The sequence below is a fragment of the Lutzomyia longipalpis genome, chromosome 3, assembly GCF_024334085.1.
Source record: "Lutzomyia longipalpis isolate SR_M1_2022 chromosome 3, ASM2433408v1".
NCBI lineage: Eukaryota > Metazoa > Arthropoda > Insecta > Diptera > Psychodidae > Lutzomyia > Lutzomyia longipalpis.
The window spans coordinates 20,641,047-20,660,039 of NC_074709.1; the positions used below are offsets into that span (position 1 = coordinate 20,641,047).

The 18,993-nt window shown below is 34.8% G+C and overlaps 2 protein-coding genes across 20 annotated transcripts in view; both read right to left on the minus strand.

Moving 5' to 3' along the window:
* The window catches only part of LOC129792688 (ARL14 effector protein-like), a 693,823-nt gene that overhangs the window by 322,502 nt on the left and 352,328 nt on the right, over window positions 1-18,993 (minus strand). The gene's annotated exons all lie outside the window — the stretch shown is intronic.
* Window positions 1,156-18,993, minus strand: part of LOC129792563 (uncharacterized) — a 94,073-nt gene continuing 76,235 nt past the window's right edge. For 8 of the 19 annotated variants that reach the window (XM_055831731.1, XM_055831735.1, XM_055831730.1 and 5 more), the window contains 7 exons: window positions 18,580-18,825; window positions 15,963-16,124; window positions 6,869-7,066; window positions 6,554-6,702; window positions 4,981-5,076; window positions 4,463-4,660; window positions 1,156-1,374 (listed from right to left, as the gene is read on the minus strand). In XM_055831731.1, the coding sequence (XP_055687706.1) occupies window positions 1,285-1,374; window positions 4,463-4,660; window positions 4,981-5,076; window positions 6,554-6,702; window positions 6,869-7,066; window positions 15,963-16,124; window positions 18,580-18,825 (1,139 nt within the window). In that variant the 3' untranslated portion in view covers window positions 1,156-1,284. Of the gene's footprint in view, window positions 1,375-4,462; window positions 4,661-4,980; window positions 5,077-6,553; window positions 6,703-6,868; window positions 7,067-13,322; window positions 14,142-15,962; window positions 16,125-18,579; window positions 18,826-18,993 lie in introns of those variants that run through there. The other 11 variants (XM_055831738.1, XM_055831750.1, XM_055831744.1 and 8 more) reach the window with 8 other exon arrangements.

An 18,993-nucleotide genomic window follows, 5' to 3' on the forward strand; every position in this document is an offset into this window, starting at 1 on the left:
CACCTTTGGCCTTCCGACAATGTTGGAGTTCTTGAATTGGATATCCTCCTCGGGCGATGGAGATTTATCCAACTCCTCCCAGTATTTCTCAAAATCAAAATTAAAATCATCCAGTTCGATGTCTGTAGAGCCAGATGAGCTATCATCGTACTTGCTGGGAGGTTTAACTTCGAGCATACTCTTGGTTTTCGTTCCATACCTGTAGTCGGACATGGGATAGACATCATCATCGTAGACGGAACGTTTCGTTACCTTTGGTCTATCGCAGCAGATCAATTGTTCCATTTCGTCAACAAAACTGCTGCGACGTCGTCTATCGTTGCAGTCCACTTGAGCATCTTCATAGACGCTGCTGTCGTCGTTGTGGGATAGTTCTTCACCGTAGTAGTACCGTCTACTTCGTGCCTGCTTAGCAGCTAAAGCCTTTTCCCTCAGATGCCGTTTCAAGCGCCACATACCAAGTGGAAAATCATCATCTTCGGAATCCTCAACACGATGCAAATCATTCCTTATGTTCATTGGATTATTCCCCTTGGCTAAGCAGGATTCATTGACGCACCCATCTCTATCGCAAATTCGCATGAAAGATGGTGGAAATGATCCTGTACCTTCGACATAGGAATAGTTTCGTCGTCGGTATTGGAAGTCTTCGCGCTTCTGAGCATCTCTATGGCATTTTGGTGATGTTTGACCCACACTGAAGGAATGCGACTTAGGCACCATGGCTCGTTGTCTCTTACCACCTTCATAAGATTCAGCTCCGAAGGAGTAGCTGCTTGATTTTGGATATTTGTACTCTCCATACCTCGTTGGAGTTGTTGGTTTGATTGGCATAAAGGTGAATCGATCGTCATTTCCGTTAACGTCTCTTCGTCCGTAGGCATTGCGCATCCTCCTACCACCTCCAAACTCCCTAAAATCTTCCTCCTCATCCACACTCTGATTCGAGTAGATATTGTCTGTGTACCACGATGGATCTAGAGCTTCCTGCTTTGGGTATCGTTTCAATTTATCATGCCGCTGACTCCAGTATCGCTTGTCTGTGTTGCAGTCATACCGCATCCGTCGTTCAACGTTGTACTTGTGCTGACGCATCGCCTCGAGCTTACTCTCACGGAATCTCTCCCATTTTTCGCGGTCGCGCTCCATGCGACAATTAGCACACTTCCGGCGACTTCCGGTGTGCTGGTGTCTCTCGTAGTTTGAATTCTTATCCTTCCTGCGGCTTGAATCACATTTTTCGTTTCCATTTTTGTCCCGGTCCGGTTTAATAGGCTCTGGCTGTCACACCTCCTGAAGATACTTCACCGGACAAACGCCCTGGCGGTTCTCAGCTGAGCGCACCATCACCATTCCACCGACTTCTTCGCCGACCTGAAGGAAATTTTTATTCATGAATTTAATAGTTTTTAGAGTTACATTAATTTTTTTGGCAATTTTTCCCTAATGCGTTTGCTTTCATTTATCCTTAAAAGCCCTAACTAATAGTTAGAGAAATAATAGATCTGTTTGGTTTAGGCTTCAAACGGATTAACTTCAATTTCTTAAAGAAAGACAAAAATTGAATAAAAATTTTTCAATTTTTTTCTTATTTTTGAAAAAATTTTTGTAAGAGTTTGTACTTTTTAAAATTCTTTGTTGAAAATCTTCTTCAAAGTTGTGTAAAAAATACCCTTTATTTTGCAACAGAGGACATTTTAGTGTTAATAAAATGTATTTTTGACCTGATCGTCTCATAAAACTTTGGCGGATTTAAAAGCTTTTTTGGATATATAAACGCTGAACATTTTTTTGTTTCACTACAATATCCATTTTAAACTGCGAAAGTTATGAAGTTGAAAAAGAAAGTTTATACTGCTTCACAGAGAGAGAGAGAGTCTCTGTGAGCTTAAGGGATGAAAGTTCAGAATATAAGTAGAATAAGGAAATGGGAGGATAATGGGAATTCTTCACATTTCAACCTCACTAATCGTAATAAAAATTAAAGTTCTTTTGCGAAATGAGAAAAAGAATTTTCTCAATGAGATGAAAAAATGGAACAGTATAAAGCGAAAGAACGGTAAGTAAAACTTACGGGCTGTGATTCTTTCTTTGTCAGTGAAATGTGAAATTGAGTGAAAATTGAGAATGGGCAAATTTTGAGGAGAGACTTACTCGCGAGCCGAATCACAGCCAACGCGTAGAAATTTTGAAGAAAGCCTTAATCGTGGCGGGCGTTGGCTGTGATTCGGCTCACGAGTAAGTCTCTCCTCAAAATTTGCCCATTCTCAATTTTCACTCAATTTCACATTTCACTGACAAAGAAAGAATCACAGCCCGTAAGTTTTACTTACCGTTCTTTCGCTTTATACTGTTCCATCCATGCTATATTTAATTTTTATCTTTGCAGTTTATATATATTTATCTTTGCATTTTTATATGTATATATATAATGTATATATCTATGCATTTATATATATATTTTATTTTATTTTATATGTGTATATAAAACGCCCCGCTTCGCGGGGCGTTGGACTTATGCAACTCAAGATATGACATGTAAACTTTAAAACGCGATATCTCCGGAACGGCTACATAGATTTTCTTCATTTTTGGCATGGTGATAGATACTATAGTCAACTATAACATATCAAAATATGAAGCAATTCTATAAAGCGGTGCTCGAGATATTCATCGAAAACACATCGAAAATTTTGTTTTCGATTTTAGCGCCACTTGCGGACATTTTTTGAACTTGCGATGTTCCGAGCAGTTGTAGGGCTCGTTAATATCTTTCATTTGAGCCCGAGTTGATCAAAATCGGTCAAGCCGTTCTCAAGTTATGGCCGATTTTCGATGAAAAATTGTGGCGGTCATATTGGCTAAACGGCTTGGCCGATTTTCGAAAATGAGGTATCGTTGGAAAGGTCTTGATGGCCCCTACAACATATCAAAATTTCAGACCTCTAGCTATAATAGGGCCTGAGATATAGCGAAAACAAAATTTAGGGGTTATCCAAAATGGCGGACCGGGGGGTGGGGGGTCGGATTTGACCTCATAATCGGATGTCTTCCACCCGATATTTAAACTTTGCCGTTGACCGCAAGTCTCTATCTATTACCGTTCTCTTGTAATTTAGCAAAAGGTTCCGGACGGCCGGACGGCCGGACGGCCGGACGGCCGGACGGACGGCCGGACGGAAAGATTTTTGGCGCATACGTTTTTTGGAATGTAGGGACCTTAATTCGTGCTCATCCCGAGTTTGAGCCCGATCTGACGACTTTGCATTTTTGAGTGTACACAGAAGCTGTGCTTCTTTTAAGAAAGAATCACAGCTAAAAAGAAGGAATCAAGCAATAAACAGGGGGAGATAAGTAGGGGCAATTGCGGATGAAAAATTCATTAGGAAGCGGTTTTCCGTGAAATTCCCACCAGGAGCCACACTCTCTGGGTAAGTTGAAAAGGAAAACGACAAGGATGATGTGTGAGGTACTCTGCTACATAAAACGCGTGACTCTACACTGATGTAAAAAAAAGTTGCCACTAAGCTGGGAATTAGAAGGAATTAAAAATGTATGTCCTTTTCATATAGTCATGTATATAAAACACTCGACTTTTTAATTAACGTAAAATCTCTTTTCAACATTATTTCATTTAATTACCTCCTCGAAAAAAAAAAACATAAATCACTGAACTTTAGAAGCCGCCGTGATTCTTTGTTATGAGGGAAAACTAAAATATTTCTGTGGTTGGAAAACCGCAACAAAATGAAGAGATTTTTTTTATTTTATGTGTAGGTACTAAATTGATTACTTTTAGCGCCACTGCTGTAAAATAATACATATATAGTTACCTATTATTAAAAAGCTTTTATTTACGTTTTAGATTTACCTATATTTATATTTTTATTTTCACAAAAATATGAAATCAGTGGCAGATTTTAATCGAATGTTGAATAAAAAAATATTTATTTTGATATTTAAGCTTCTATTTAATCCTTTGATAAGTCTGCAAAAGGACCTCATGTTTTAAATAACGGATAAATCCTAAATTGGAAAATTTATGTTATAGTTCTTTTTTGATAAATTGTTTAAAAGGTTAAAAAGATTTTTTTTCTGTAGAATGACTGCACACTAACAAGCTTTTGCAAAACATAAAAAAATAATTAATCAAAAATAGATATTAATTTTCAATAAATTTGTTAAATAAGAAGTCTTTAGCGCATAAGAAAAGCTTGTTTGTTTCAAAATTAACGCACAAAACCTTTAAGAAAAAAATAAACTTTCGAGCTTTTCTTTATCGCTGTGTTGAACTCAATAATTAGCCAACTATTTAGTACCCATTTAGTAGGTACTTAATTCAGAAATTCATCATTTTGTGAAAATTCCTTCGCCTCATGTTCACTTCACGCCATGCAATGACTTTGCTTTATGTCGATGTCAAGGAGCAATGTTGGAGAAATTAAAAAGCCATTTATCTCACCTGTATGACAATCTGGTCCCTGAGGAGCGTCATGCCGCTGTCTCCGCGCTCACCATCGCTGACTTGCAGATTGTGTGTGACCTGTAGGGGCTTCTCACCGGCAGCCAATCTCGTGCAGTACTTGGATGGGAAGTATCCCACACGCCCTAGGCACTTTCCCTTCCACCAGTCCGGATCTGACGTATCAATTACTGTCACCTGCCGTAAATACATTTTCTCGCTATAAGATAAATTTCCCACCTCACATGCGCCTACACACGCCCCACAGGGTGCTACACTAATTGACCCGCAGCCCACTTTGAATCATACCCTATGCGCCCATCCCGTGTGTGTAGGTTCTGCAGAGAATGTGCATTGACGTGCAGAAATGTATCCATACCACATCATAAATTTGTCTTGTGAGCATACCCAATTTATGTATATGCGGAGGAGGGCTGTACCTGCGTCAACCCGTCAATCACACCCGCATGGTAATATTTAAATCTCAACCAGTAGCACAGTGTGACCAAATGACTAACCTTGTAGCCTGCTTTGAGGTCCAATTCATCCTGATGGCGTGCTTTGAAGTTGTACAGCACCACGTAGAGATTTGTCGGCAACAATCGATGGGGCTTCTGTTTAGAGAATAAACAAGCACAAAATACAAAGGGTTAATATTATACTCAATTTCCATTCACAACCCCTGTTGCACACAGGGAGGTTTTGCGAAATTAATGCAATATTGCTTGCGTATGAACATTGCGAGAAAATTTTACGATGGTAAATTAATATGAAAGGAATATCATAGCCATTTTATTTATGCAAAAAAATTGATAATATTTTCTGTTCCACTTGAAAAAAAAAGTATTTTGATACACCCTGTATTGTGAATGATGTGAGAATAATTTGTTCTTTTTTTCCTATTAGTTGAGCTTAAAAGCATAGGTGTGTATCCCTTCATTTATTCATTTCGTTTTTTTTTTGCAGTTGGTAATCAAAGCTTCAATTTTATGTACTGCAAATGAAATTGGGAAATTTCCATTTTGTTGCAGAATGAAAGAGCTAAAAAAAGGATTTCTATTTTGTGTCATGACAATACAAATAGTAAACAGAATAGAGGGGTTGCATCCCGTGGAGTTTTTAAAACACACTGACTGACTACAAACTGCTGTGACCTAAATGTGTAAAGTTTACAAATTCTCGCATAAGCTGTAGAAGCTTTCTTTTATTGGATTTATTGCTTTTATTGTTGTTGATAGAATCTTAAAAGCTTCATAATGAAGTGAAAGATTTTCCTTGGATTTATCTTAAATTCTAAGATAAGGAAAATGCAGTGAATTGAATGATGGGCGACAACACCAAAAGCTCACGAATGCCAAAGTTCTCGGATACATCAATTTGTGTCTGAGAGATATTGTGCATTTTTTTTTCGGATACCCAATGCATACATAACAAGTGAGGGCGGAATAAATCATAGATTGAATACATTGAATGGGTATGAGGAAAATAATTTATAGGTCACTCCATCGCAACGGTGCGACAGGTTGTGCATTAAAGATGAAGGTTGTTCAGTAAATTTCCGACGTTATTTTAAAGAGAAAAATTATTTATGTATCGTGAAAAATTGAAAAATATAACTGAGCTTTTTTACAAGGATTTTCATTGATATTGAAATTTTTAGAAAAAAGCTCAATGAGAAGCTTTTAGTTCTAACTTTATTTATTTTCATTAAGTCAAAGTGTTCAATTATCTTGGACATTGTTAATGACGGGAAAGATTTTCATTAAAAGCTCTCAATGATACTAAAAAGCTCAAAGAAATGCAATCTCTCTCTTTGCCAAGAAACAACACTAAAGTCGGATACTTAACATCCACAAACTTCACTTGGACTTTGGGTTAGGAAAATGAGTGAAAATATCACCCCATTTTGCGATGCAGTTCGCATTAAGTTTCAAATGGATTATGGCAATTTCAATTTGACGTTCTCGTGAAAAATTCACGTGTGTGCGAGTAAAGACTTTCCCGCGGGATGGAGAATCCTCACGTGGCACGTTAGTTTTGTGCGAGTGGGGGAAAATCAATGGGAGAAGCGCATGAAAAAGCGTGCGGCACCTGATTCTGTCTTACAGGAGATGGACATGGCGACGTGCTGGCCGACGACTGACTCTTCTCCACGTCATCAGGTAGATCCACAGATCCCGTACGGAGGCCACGGTTGGCATAAAGAAGCTTCCTCTGCTGCTGGGAAGGACTCGAAGGAGCTGGAAATTGTGAAAATTAATTAGGAAGAATAATATTGTATCATTATCATCCCTAATTCTATATAATCAAAAACTGCAGGGGTTTGTCTTTGTTTCAGCACTACGTGGGTGCTGCTATATAATAAATGTACTTTTTCCTACACATCTAATAAAACTTCATACTAACAGTGAAGGCGACTGTTGTTCGATGGTGGTGTACTGTGCTCAAGAGCTCCGCCGGATCCACCGTGATAGTTTGAACTTGATGGCCCGGGGTGACCACGACGCCTCATCTGTCCATGCAGCTCCGTCGATTCGGGTGAATCCAAACTCAGGGATTTCATACGTAAATTCAATTTTTGTCTTCGTGGTGAATGGGGGGCTGCTTTTGGGAACAAAAATAGGGGCGAGGGGAGAGAGAGAGAAAAAAGAAAGATATAGGTCTGAATTAAATTTCCCAAATGGTCAGCAAAATGCCACCACACTCCTAAACATTACAGTGGAAAATTTCATTGCAACAGTGCAGGAGAAGCATACAGAAAATGTACATTAAAAGCATTTCTTTCAGTGACATTTTGTTACCCTTTCTTTCCGACACCTTAACTTTCTCTGTGGTGAGGTTGGGAAAATACGATTGCGGTATTTCTTATGTAGTATGTGGCATTTAAGGGAGGGAAATTGCAAAGTTTTGGCGAAATACTAACAACAATTTTGGCTTTGAGCAATGATGAATGTTTAAATTTATTTAAATTCCTCTTTTTATTAAATGATTTATAAGGAATAAAAAAAATAGTTAAGGGGGGTAAATAGAATCAGCTACGTATAGGAAATAATAAGGAAAAATTGTAAAGGCTATAGATTAAAAAAAAAAATAATTTTTGAGAAATTTTATTGTTGCATTTTCTTAAAACGAATGTTCCAGAGCTTTCAACAATTCCCTGAGTTATCTTAAACCCTTTGAAGATTTTGCTTGTCACCTTATTCTGTTTTTAGTTTAAGCGTAGAAAATTCAACTAAATTAAACGAAATTTATTTAAAACAGTGTAATATTTTTAATACAAGAATTGAATAATTCCAATGAGAAAAGTTTAATTGGAAAGACAAAATCAAATTGGGTCGAGGCTAATCAACCAATAATTTCTGAATACAGAATCCAAAGAAAAGAAAATTAGGATTTTTTAATTAAATTTTGACCAATATTCGCTCTAAATTCAGATCATTTATCAGACAATATTTCACTGCTATTAGCTCATAATTTTTCGATTTATTGAGCACAAAATCTTTGCAAATCACAATATTAGGCATGTTTTAATTAACATAATGGAAATTTTGAGGAATAATAGCTTTGAACAAACTTATAATTCTCACAGAATTTAGCACTATATTCGGCATTATATTAATTACCTAATTTCAGTTTAAAACTCAACACATTTAGTTTACAAATCACTATTCCTTTAGGCTAAAACAAACTTGCAGTTCATGGTAATTGTGAAACTTAATCAAAAGCAAAGATTCAAATAATTTAATTTTCATTGAAAGTTCCTAAAGGAATCAATAATGTTCAAATTCTCTTTACATGTTCAGCTCAAGTTTTAGATTTATTTAATCAACCTGCACGAAGACACTAATTTAGTCATTAAATTCAACTTAGAATCACGTGTATAATGTCTATGGCATTATTTTAGTTCACATTTAGTTAATTCAACTTTAATTGCCGACTCATTGATTGAGTAAAAAGCATTAGAAGTAATATTAAAGTCACCTCGACCTTTCTCACAGCTCATAAAACATTAATAGTTCGATTAAAAATTCGTCGTTCCAAAAGATTCTTGCATTTTCTGCAGTAGTGCAAAGTTGTAAAGAAAATTGCTCCAATTGTGTCAAAAATGAAAGCTTTCAGTATAGGAGAGAAAGAGAAAGTTTAGCGCGCGATATTTTGTAGAATAAAAACCGTATCAAATAGCACGAGAATTGATGCAAAAATGGGGGAAAATTCAAAGCAATGCCACTAAGTGTGTACATAAAGTGCATGCATAATCTGTGAAAAAAAGCTCCATTATATAGAACTACTTACGTCACAGGCGAGAACATTCACATCAAAAGCCCCACTAAAATGCCACTAATGCAGACACCTTGTCTCTACAGCTTTATCTATTTTTAATATCATTCCCACATGTCGGCACAATCACAGTGAAAAAGACATAATAGTGTTTTGGGTTTGCTAAACATATTTCTTTTTTGGATAATTAAACATATTTCAGCATGAAGACGCTCTCTCTGAAATGCTTTAAATAATTAAAGGCTCCATCTAATTGCGACTCAGAAAAAGACTAATCGTGACTCAAGTGTCTTTTCGCGACTCAATTTTTGCCTAATGTAGACTCAGTCTTTGCCTAATGTAGACTCAGTCTTTGCCTAATGTAGACTCAGTCTTTGCCTAAAGATGACTCAGTTTTTATCTACTGTTGACTCAGTCTTTGCCTATTGGTGACTCAATTTTTTACTTATCTGTAGTATAAATTGCCTAATGTAGCCACGAGTTTTAACTTAAGGGCACGTTAAAAAAAATAAGACAACAAATATTTTAAGCGAGCAGAATCTTATTAGTGGAATCTTGATCTATTAAAGAAAGTCTTTTTGTTTGATTGTGGTACATTAATTCCTCCGCAACGGCTGGGCCAATCTCGATGAAATTTAGTATGGGGGTAGAGGGGTCAATACGAGTTGCAAGCGCTATATGGGATTCCGCCACAACCCCCCCCCCCCCCTTCATAGCGCTCCCACAGAAAAATTGATATTTTCCGATCTTCTATCTGCTGAAGGGTCGGATAACGGGAATTTTTTATTTTAAACATTTTTCGGGGTACCTTACTATTCACCCCCCTACTAAATTACGCCACCATTTTATATCTTAAAATGGAGTTTGCTCACACGTGATTGGGGGCTCAAGTTGACTAGTAACCTCTATTTTGTGAATAAAAGTCACATTTTGTTAAACAAAATGTATTAGGAATATCTCGAATCTCGATCAATCTCGACCGATTCCCGAGAAATATTTTAACTTTTTTTAGCTGTGATGCTTTTTATATTAATAAAATAAACATTTTATTGTTAATATTAAAATAATGTCACCGGGACTCTAATCACAATAAATTCAATGTTATGAATTAATTTTTTATTGATCGTGCTATTCAAAAATTCCTGAAAATTTTCTCAAAATTAAAATTGTGATATTTTTTACTGAATTCAGTTGTTTTCATTCTTAAATTTATTTAAAGGTATGTATCATTTTTCAAATATTTTCCGACTTTTCTCGCTGAACAAAATTTCTAACACTAAACATGATTGATGTTGAAAAATTCAAAGTTTAAAAATGTGCAACTAAAAATTTTTTGGGACAAAGAAATTATTTCCGAAAAAAGAGATGAGTTTGATTGAAGGAAAAATTTCACAATTTTTTGTATGAAATATTAAGAATTTTTTTTGAGAATTGAGTTTATTTTTTAACAGATTTCGCGAAAATTAAAAAAAAATCCTACAGATCTGTGTGAGATAATAACCGAAAAGTTAAAAAAAAAAAAAAGAATTGAATTTATAACATTTCTTAATGACTTTGCTTAAGTACTTAATAATGAGTTGCTACCTGGAACATTAATCCCTAACCCATACTTCCCCAAAAGACACTGTGTGAAAATCTTTAGTTACTCAAAAGACTCGGTCCTGAGGGACTGCCTACCTGCGATTTCTTTTTGACCCTACACTTCCCCAAAGTATACGAATTTTTGCAGGTACCCGAATGACACCTCCTCAAATGACACGACACCAAAAAGTACAGCATCAAGATGAGCCAAGGGGACATGGGAGAAGAAAAACTCCACTGTCAGCTTGGTATAAAGAGATGGAACTTGTAAATAATAGTTTCTATGTAGATATGTAATACATATAAAATAGTGCTCGAAGATTATGAACCATATTCATATCTATTAACACAGAAGCATGGTTCATAATCTTCGGGAGCGTCGATGTAAAGACATACAAAGTGTTCTGCCTTATTTTCAGGTAAATTTAAGCTTTGAAAAGATTTTCAAACCTTTTTTCCCTGCCTCAAACTGCAAAAGGATATCTGGCACCTTTTACCAGACTAATGGTTGGAATTTCCAAATCTAAACCCCCAAAACTATTTATTTCACATTTTTGTTCTCCTGGAACACTTTAGTGCTCTACATTGTAATATTCGAACTATATATGTAAATTTAGGTATAAATATAAAGATATATTCAAAATTCATTTTCCATGGAAAAATACTTTAATAAATAGGAACACATTATATTACCAAAAAAAAAACAAGTTTGATAAGAATAAAAAATGTACTGGTAAGCTGACCAAGCTTACGAGAGCTGTGTTTCTTTCAGTGTACCAATTTTGTGAGAGCAAACTGGATTGCGAATTAATTTAAATACGCGCAAAGTCGGGAAAAGTTGAAAAGTCATACCCCAAAGAAATCTTTAGAAGGCTATATCTCGAGAACGGATCCATAGATTTTCATAAATTTTTTTTTGTTTGAAAGATCTTGAAGTCAGCTATAACATATCGAAAAATGAAAAAAATTTATATCCCTATTTTCGAAAAATTCGAGTTCGAAATTTTCGAAAACTTTGTTTTTGATTTTAGCGCCTCTTGCGGTCATTTCTCGAAGTTGCAATGTTCTAGACATTTGTAGGGTTTCTCGAAACCTTTCATTTGCGCTTGAGTTGATCAAGATCGGACTTGTAGAACCTGAGATATGACATGCCAACTTTGGAAGGCTATATCTCGAGAACGAATCCATAGATTTTCTTCATTTTTGGCATAGAGCTAGATAATATGGTCAGCTATAACATATCAAAAAATGAAAAAAAATTATGTCGCCGTTTTCGAGATATTCATCGAAAACTAATCGAAAATTTTGTTTTTGATTTTTGGCCCCCTAGCGGTCACTTTTGAAACTTCGGATGTTCTAGAGAGTTGTAGGGTTTGTTGAGAGCTTTCATTTGAGCCCGGGTTGATCAAAATCGGTCAAGCCGTTTTTGAGTTATGATCGATTTTCGATGAAAAATTGTGGCGGCGATATTGACTAAACGGCTTGACCGATTTGCGAAAATGAGGTATCGTTGGAAAGGTCTTGATGGGCCCTATAACATATCAAAATTTCAGACCTCTAGCTATAATAGCGGCTGAGATATAGCGAAAACAAAATTTTGAGGTTATTCAAAATGGCGGACGGAGAGGTGGGGGGTAAAATTTGACGTCATAATCGGACGTCTTCCAGTCGAGTTTTAAACTTTGCCGTTTACCGCAAGTCTCTATCTATTAACGTTCTCTTGCAATTTATGGTTGAACCACGGCGGACGGCCGGACGGACGGCCGGAAAAAAAAATTTTTGGCGCATACGTTTTTTGGAATGTGGGGACCCTAATTCGTGCTCATCCCAAGTTTGAGGCCGATCTGACGACTTTCGATTTTGCTCGGTACACAAAAGCTGTGTCTGAAAGAAACACAGCTAAATATTAAGAGAACGATTAGACTTCTAAGGGACTTATTGCCACTTATCAATTTCACACAACATTTAGAGCGCAAAACTTAAAACTTCGCAAAAAAGTATGAATTTTTTATTTAAAACGCATTATGATTGACTTATAACTGAAAAAAAAAATAATAAAATTAGTACCTATAATATTTGTCAAATCAATTATTAGGCTGAAAGTGTTCCAATTATTCGTTCCTTTACCTGGCATAATACCATAACCCTGGCAGAGTGCAATATTTCATCACCATACCTATACTTCAAGATTGTCTCCAGACCTTTTTGTATATTTGTACAATTACCTACCAAATCAATACAAAGAGGGAATGCCGTCGGCTGTAATTCATAAATGATATCACCAACTCCCTTTATTCATTTCTGATTGAGCTTAAAAATCTTTAGCTTAATCAATAATGTATTATACAAATATATTGATCACAATAAAATTTTCTTAAAAAAAGAGAATTGATGTATGTATATAATTTAGTGATTCTGATGTGATCATTATTGTATCAAATAACACGCAGAAGACAGCAAATCTTTCAGATAAAAAAAATACAAACATTACAATTATTATTCACTAGTCAACTCGAGCCCCCAATCACGTGCCCGGCCGTTGCGGAGGAATTAATGTACCACAATCAAACAAAAAGACTTTTTTTAATAGATCAAGATTCCATTAATAAGATTCTGCTCGCTTAAAATATTCGTTGTCTTATTTTTTTTAACGTGCCCTTAAGTTAAAACTCGTGGCTACATTAGGCAATTTATACTACAGATAAGTAAAAAATTGAGTCACCATTAGGCAAAGACTGAGTCAACAGTAGATAAAAACTGAGTCATCTTTAGGCAAAGACTGAGTCTACATTAGGCAAAGACTGAGTCTACATTAGGCAAAGACTGAGTCTACATTAGGCAAAAATTGAGTCGCGAAAAGACACTTGAGTCACGATTAGTCTTTTTCTGAGTCGCAAGTAGGTAAATTTGCGTCAACATTAGTTTCAACCAATAATTAAAAACAGACGCGAAATGATTAGCACGAGGCGAAACAAAATGTGATGGAAATAAAAGAAAAGAAATTGTAACGAAGAAATAAAATGTATTTTTACGCTCATAACAATTTTCCTCAATCTCCCTCTTTCTCTAAAATTATATCAATCTTTATGTATTATCACAGATTCTGGGCGGGTGTTGCAAAATTTAAAAAAAAAGATGAATATTTTTTTTTCTCATTTGAAACAACATAAATTTTTATAACATTTTAACATCAACATAATGGCATGGTTCGGACTTTTTTTTTGTTCATCAAATTATTTACTTTTCACGAAAATTCTACAAAACATGACTTGAACATTTTCCAAAATTACGTGTGATTTTTTTTTGTTTAATTTACAATTTCATGTCTAAAGAGTTTGTTGTATGGTCGTATGTTTTTTTTTGCTCTAAAAATAAATTTAAAAAACTCAAATTTCAAAGAAAATTCTTCACAAGAAAATCAAAGAAAAAATTCAAAATGTGTGTGCAATAAAACTAAATTTTAGCAGAGTGTTGGGTATATTGAATTTGGCGCCAATTTGCAGGTTTGCAGTGTTGTGAAAAAGACATTTTTCACATTAGCAAATTTCTCATGTCTCTAAAACGCAACATTTTCTTTTTAGCGTGTGTTTACCGTCTTGCCCTCGATATTTAAAATAAATTATTTTAAGAAAATATAGTGTGAACGATTTGCGATGTATCATTACACAGATTTTTTTTTCAATATAAACAATATTACACACAATGTCTTCCTATTTAATTTTCTTTCTAGCTCCTCTCTTGGGAGGCGGAATAACTTCAACCTCTTCAGCTACCAAGCAAAGGGGCTGACCAAATGGTCTGGTTGCCTCCGTACCTGATTCTGAAATTTACATTTCGGGTACGCGGGTGGAAGAGAAAAGAAAAGAAAAGAAAAATATGTTACATATTTGAAAAATATTTTGTTGGAAAAATAAATGAATTCTTTAAAGAAATTAAATAAAAAAAAAGAAAAACACGCGCAAGAACTACTAAATAAAGTTATATAGTTTTCAAATTGAAAAAGAAAAACTCACAAAAATATTAGTATTTTGAAAGGAATCCCAAGGTTAGGTAGAACTGTATGTGTGAGAAGCTTTGATTCAAGGGGTATGTAACTAATCGAATATTGTGCTATTGATATTTGATCCAAATTCGCAATTAAAGTGAATTCTCTTTTCTAATTGCACGATTTTCAAAACATTAAAATAAAAAGTCATTTTACTTGTTTTCCTGCCAGGACACGAATTATTTCTTATTGAGAACATGGAGTAGCAAAAATGTGAAGAATTTCTAATTTTTTTTAATATTCGTTTATTTGGAGAATATTGGCGATTATTTGTAATATCTGGCAAATATTCGAAATACTTTGTGATTATTTTAGGCTCAGTCCTATTTTGTACCGAATACTTTAGAAATATTGCAGAATATTATTTTTTTTAAAGAGATTATAAGGAATATTTTTTGGATATTACGAATACGCAAAAAATTAATTTAAATTAAAATTAAATTAACATTTAAATTTAAATTTAAATTAACATTACTGCTCCTTATCGAGCAATATTGTTCTTGAAAAAAAAACTTTCTTTGAAACTATATAAATAAGGAAAATGAGTCAAACTAGTTTTATGTACAACTAAAATTCATTTATCAACCTTTAAAAATTGAATTATTCATATAAGGTTAATATATTTTACCATGTTTCTGTTAATAAATTCATTTACAAAAAAAAAAAGAATTCATTTGCGTTTGAACGGAAAATATATTAGTTAAACGCCCCTTGATTTCGCCACCATCGGGTATTTTGAGGTATATTGTAAAGGGATTTTTGCAGAAAAATTGGCAAAGAAAACACGTGCACGGGTAAATGATATTAAACTGGGAGAAGGAAAGGAGGAGTGGAAAAAAACTCTGCAAACTCTGGTGTTTTCACAAAAGGAAGTTCAAACATAAAGCAATAAACGTCACTTAAATTAAATCAATTTTCTCTCTTTCTGTAAAACAAAGTGCCTCTATGCTGCCCCTGGGCCATAAGAATCCCACAACCTTATGGCAGAATTTAAAATCACAAATTTCCATCGAGTACAACAGCAAGAGAGACAAATAATCACATTAATTGGTGGAAAAGCAAAATATATTGAAAGTGATTCGATTACACTGAAAAAAAATCTTTTTTCTGAAAAAAAAAATGAGGAGTAAAAGATAAAGAACAGAAAAAATTACGTGGAAAAATACATCAAGATTTGAGCGGAATAAAATCGATATAAGGAGCTTTCGATTGAACAGAAAGTGAAGACGAGACTTCCAAGAAACAATTGAGAGAATAAAAAAATCGCTGTGTTGTGGAGGAAGAAATAGAGGAAATTAAAAAGAAAATGTGGAACAAAATATATATGGAGGGTGTAGGTACATAGCATAGATAACTTTATGATGGGAATTTTCTTCTACACAATCCATGGATCAAAAGTTGACGGTTTATTAAAATAAATTCTCGCATTTTGGGTATGTGTAAAGAGATTCGAAAAAAAGTGAAAGAGAACAAGGTGTTGGTGACAGAGAAGGAGTAAAAAATAGGAAACAGAGATTATAGGGATATGTAGTATAATTATAAAAGAAAAGAAAAAACGGAATGAGACGCCCATGATGATGATACATTGCAAATTACTTTCAGGAAGCGATATAGACCGATGCTGAGCAGACCGTAAGCGTCCACGACCAAAACCTGAGAGTGGGCGGAAACCTGCAAACAGGCGTCTCCTTGTTCCGGTGTCAAAAGCTCCCGGCGGTGTGTTACTATTTGCAACCATTGGGACAGGAATTCGGCAATCTGTGTGTGGAAATAGCAACAACAAAGGAATAAAAACTAATGACTTTCTTCTCAAATGTTTTTGTGTTGTGTTTTTGTCCCCCCGATGCGTCATACTTTTGTCACACACTCCATTGTGTCCTATTAAACTCATCCGGGACTTGGTGAGAGTGAAATGTTTTGTTAGACAGACATATAGGCTGTTGCATGTAAAACTAAATTGCTCCAACAAGTGAGCATTTTGTGATTGCCCTCATGTGGATTTATGTGAAATCACTTTAATCAACGTCCCTTTGAATACAACGAACTGCTGATTTATAAAGGATTTTCCAGATTTTCCATCTATTTTCTATCAAAGAGAACTGATAAATTACTTTTATTTAGAGAGAAGGTAATTTATGAACAACGATAAATAATCAAGCATAGATGCTGCAATATTGCAACCAAGGATTATAAATTTTTGGGCATGAAATAACCTTGTTTTACCTTGCTTGTCTAGGACTATAAAATCTACTAGAGAGAGAAACTTTCGGAATTTATCGTTAGATCAAACTTTAAAAACCATATTTAATGAGCCTTTGGTTTGAAATGAATCAAATTGAATTTTGATCAAACTAAAAGGAACACCCACAAGTTTTATTATTTAATGCTACAGTGGGGACGCCTGGTAGTCATAAGAATTATTCATTTGAATCATTTGAACTGGTACTTTGAAGTCAAAATGTGTTTCAAACAGAACCAGATATCTCTTTTTACTGAATACAATACATACATGCTACAGTGGAGACGCCTAGTCATCACGAAGCAAGATAAATTCGAATAAAAGAATTATATCTGATCCTTAACTCGACAATATAATTCTCTGAATTGTTAAAAATTAAAATATTTATTACAGATTAATTAAAATAATTATTAAATAATTATTTCTTGTTCTTTAGTCAGATCTTTGGATACGTAGACTGAAATGTGAAAATTTTTGTTTCCAATTTTTTTTACGAATTTAATTGCTTTTTTAATTTGGAAATGCATGAAATTCACACAGAAGAGACCAGAGAAGATTGCCTAAGAAATGTCTTATTAGTAGAATAAATATCTAAATTTCACATGGACCCGAAAGGGTTAAACATTTGAGAAATTAACAAGTGTAAAAACTTTTGAAAATTTCTGTTTCAAAATCGACTCAAATATCATTCAAAAAAAACTTTCTTAATGACTAAATATAATAATTAGTTGGTGAACCAGAAATCTAGGAAACATGCCTTCAATGGGACTTGTTCAATTTTCGATTTACAAACATTACCATTACGCATCATTTCCAATGACTGACTGGGTCATTGATTTTCAAACAAGTCCCGAATATAAAATGAAAGCAGTTCCATTTCTATTTACTCGAGAATTCCACAGAGAGATGGAAATTCATATTTGCTCTTGATTGCATTTAAACCAAATACGTGCTTGAGCATAAGGGGAATTGGGCATTGGAGAATCAATTGGTTTCCGTTCAAACTTCTCAAAATGCAGATGAGTCTTATAGAAATTAATTTGCTCAATTTAGTTTCTTAAAGTTTCGTATTTTTGGCAATTTCTTCACTTCTTTAGTTTTACGTGCAACACCTTAAATAGATCAAGAAATATTTGTATGAAAATTATTTGTTTCTTCTTGGTAAGAAAAAGTAATTAGCGAAAACTGCGGCGAAAAGCTCATTCAACAAAGCCATATATTCTGCAGTTTTTTTTTCTTTCCATCAAACTCCGAACCACTCCATTTCCTTTTCATCAGGCACAACAGCAAGAATTGGAAGGAACATCTCAAGCTAATCTAGAGATGTTCAGTGATACGAACAAAAAATAATCTTTTGCCATAATAAAAGACATAATAAATGAAAATTAATTTAGAAAAAAAAGTTTTGTGTAAAGGATCCGAAATTTGTGTATCCTGATTGTGCCAAGTAGTGAAAGTAGGGATTTTTGTTATATTAAAGGATGTCTTTCATCTAAAAAATATTTGTAAGTAAAAAAAAATTAAGGAAAAGTTGTAGCAATATCTAAAGAGAAGTGAAACAGCAAGAAAGAAACATGGAAAACACTAAAGAAAGGGCTGAGAGGAAAGAAATAAAAGACACTACAGATTTTTTTTCATCTGGATATTTACGAATTACGCGAAGTGAAAACGAATTATATAATAAACGAAGGAATAATAATAAAAAAGAATTTGCAAGAGCCTGGTGGTTTTTTTTGTAAAGCGATCTACGAAGCATATTTGGTTCTGTTCCACAATAAAAAAAATGATTTTTTTTTAGATTTTGGTAATTGTTTTTTGGATTGAAGAAGAGAATATAAAAGACAAAAAAGGACATTCGAAATGCTGTGTCACTGAAAGATAAAATAAAACGAGGGCGAGAGCAAAAGACGCCACTTATGGCGTGTGGTGGACACTGAAGTTGCGGGAAGATTTGTTTTTGTGCACAAAATGGACCTGAGCTCGATACATCGGCCAATGGAGCCGAGAGACCCTGCCGCTGCTGCGGTGGCACCACCTGGCTGGGGGGCACCTTGGGCGGTGCCCGTCGCAGTGCTGATCGTTCCGGGCATTCGGGTGCTTTGATAACATTAATGTCCGGCGGTGCTGTGGGTGCGCCATTGCCCGTTTTCTCGTTGCTCTTGTTCGAGATCTCACCCGCTTGTTTCAATACCTGATAGATTTGGTCTATCTCATTGGGTTCTACAGATGAGAGACAGGAACAGAAAAGTGCGTATTATTTTAAAACGCCTTTTACGCCCCCACGCAGCAGACATTTTCTACACCATCCCTGTTCCGCACAATTTACTACGTGAGGCCTCCAAAATTTACTACATTATGTTGATTTTTCTTTTGCAAAATTTACACAGC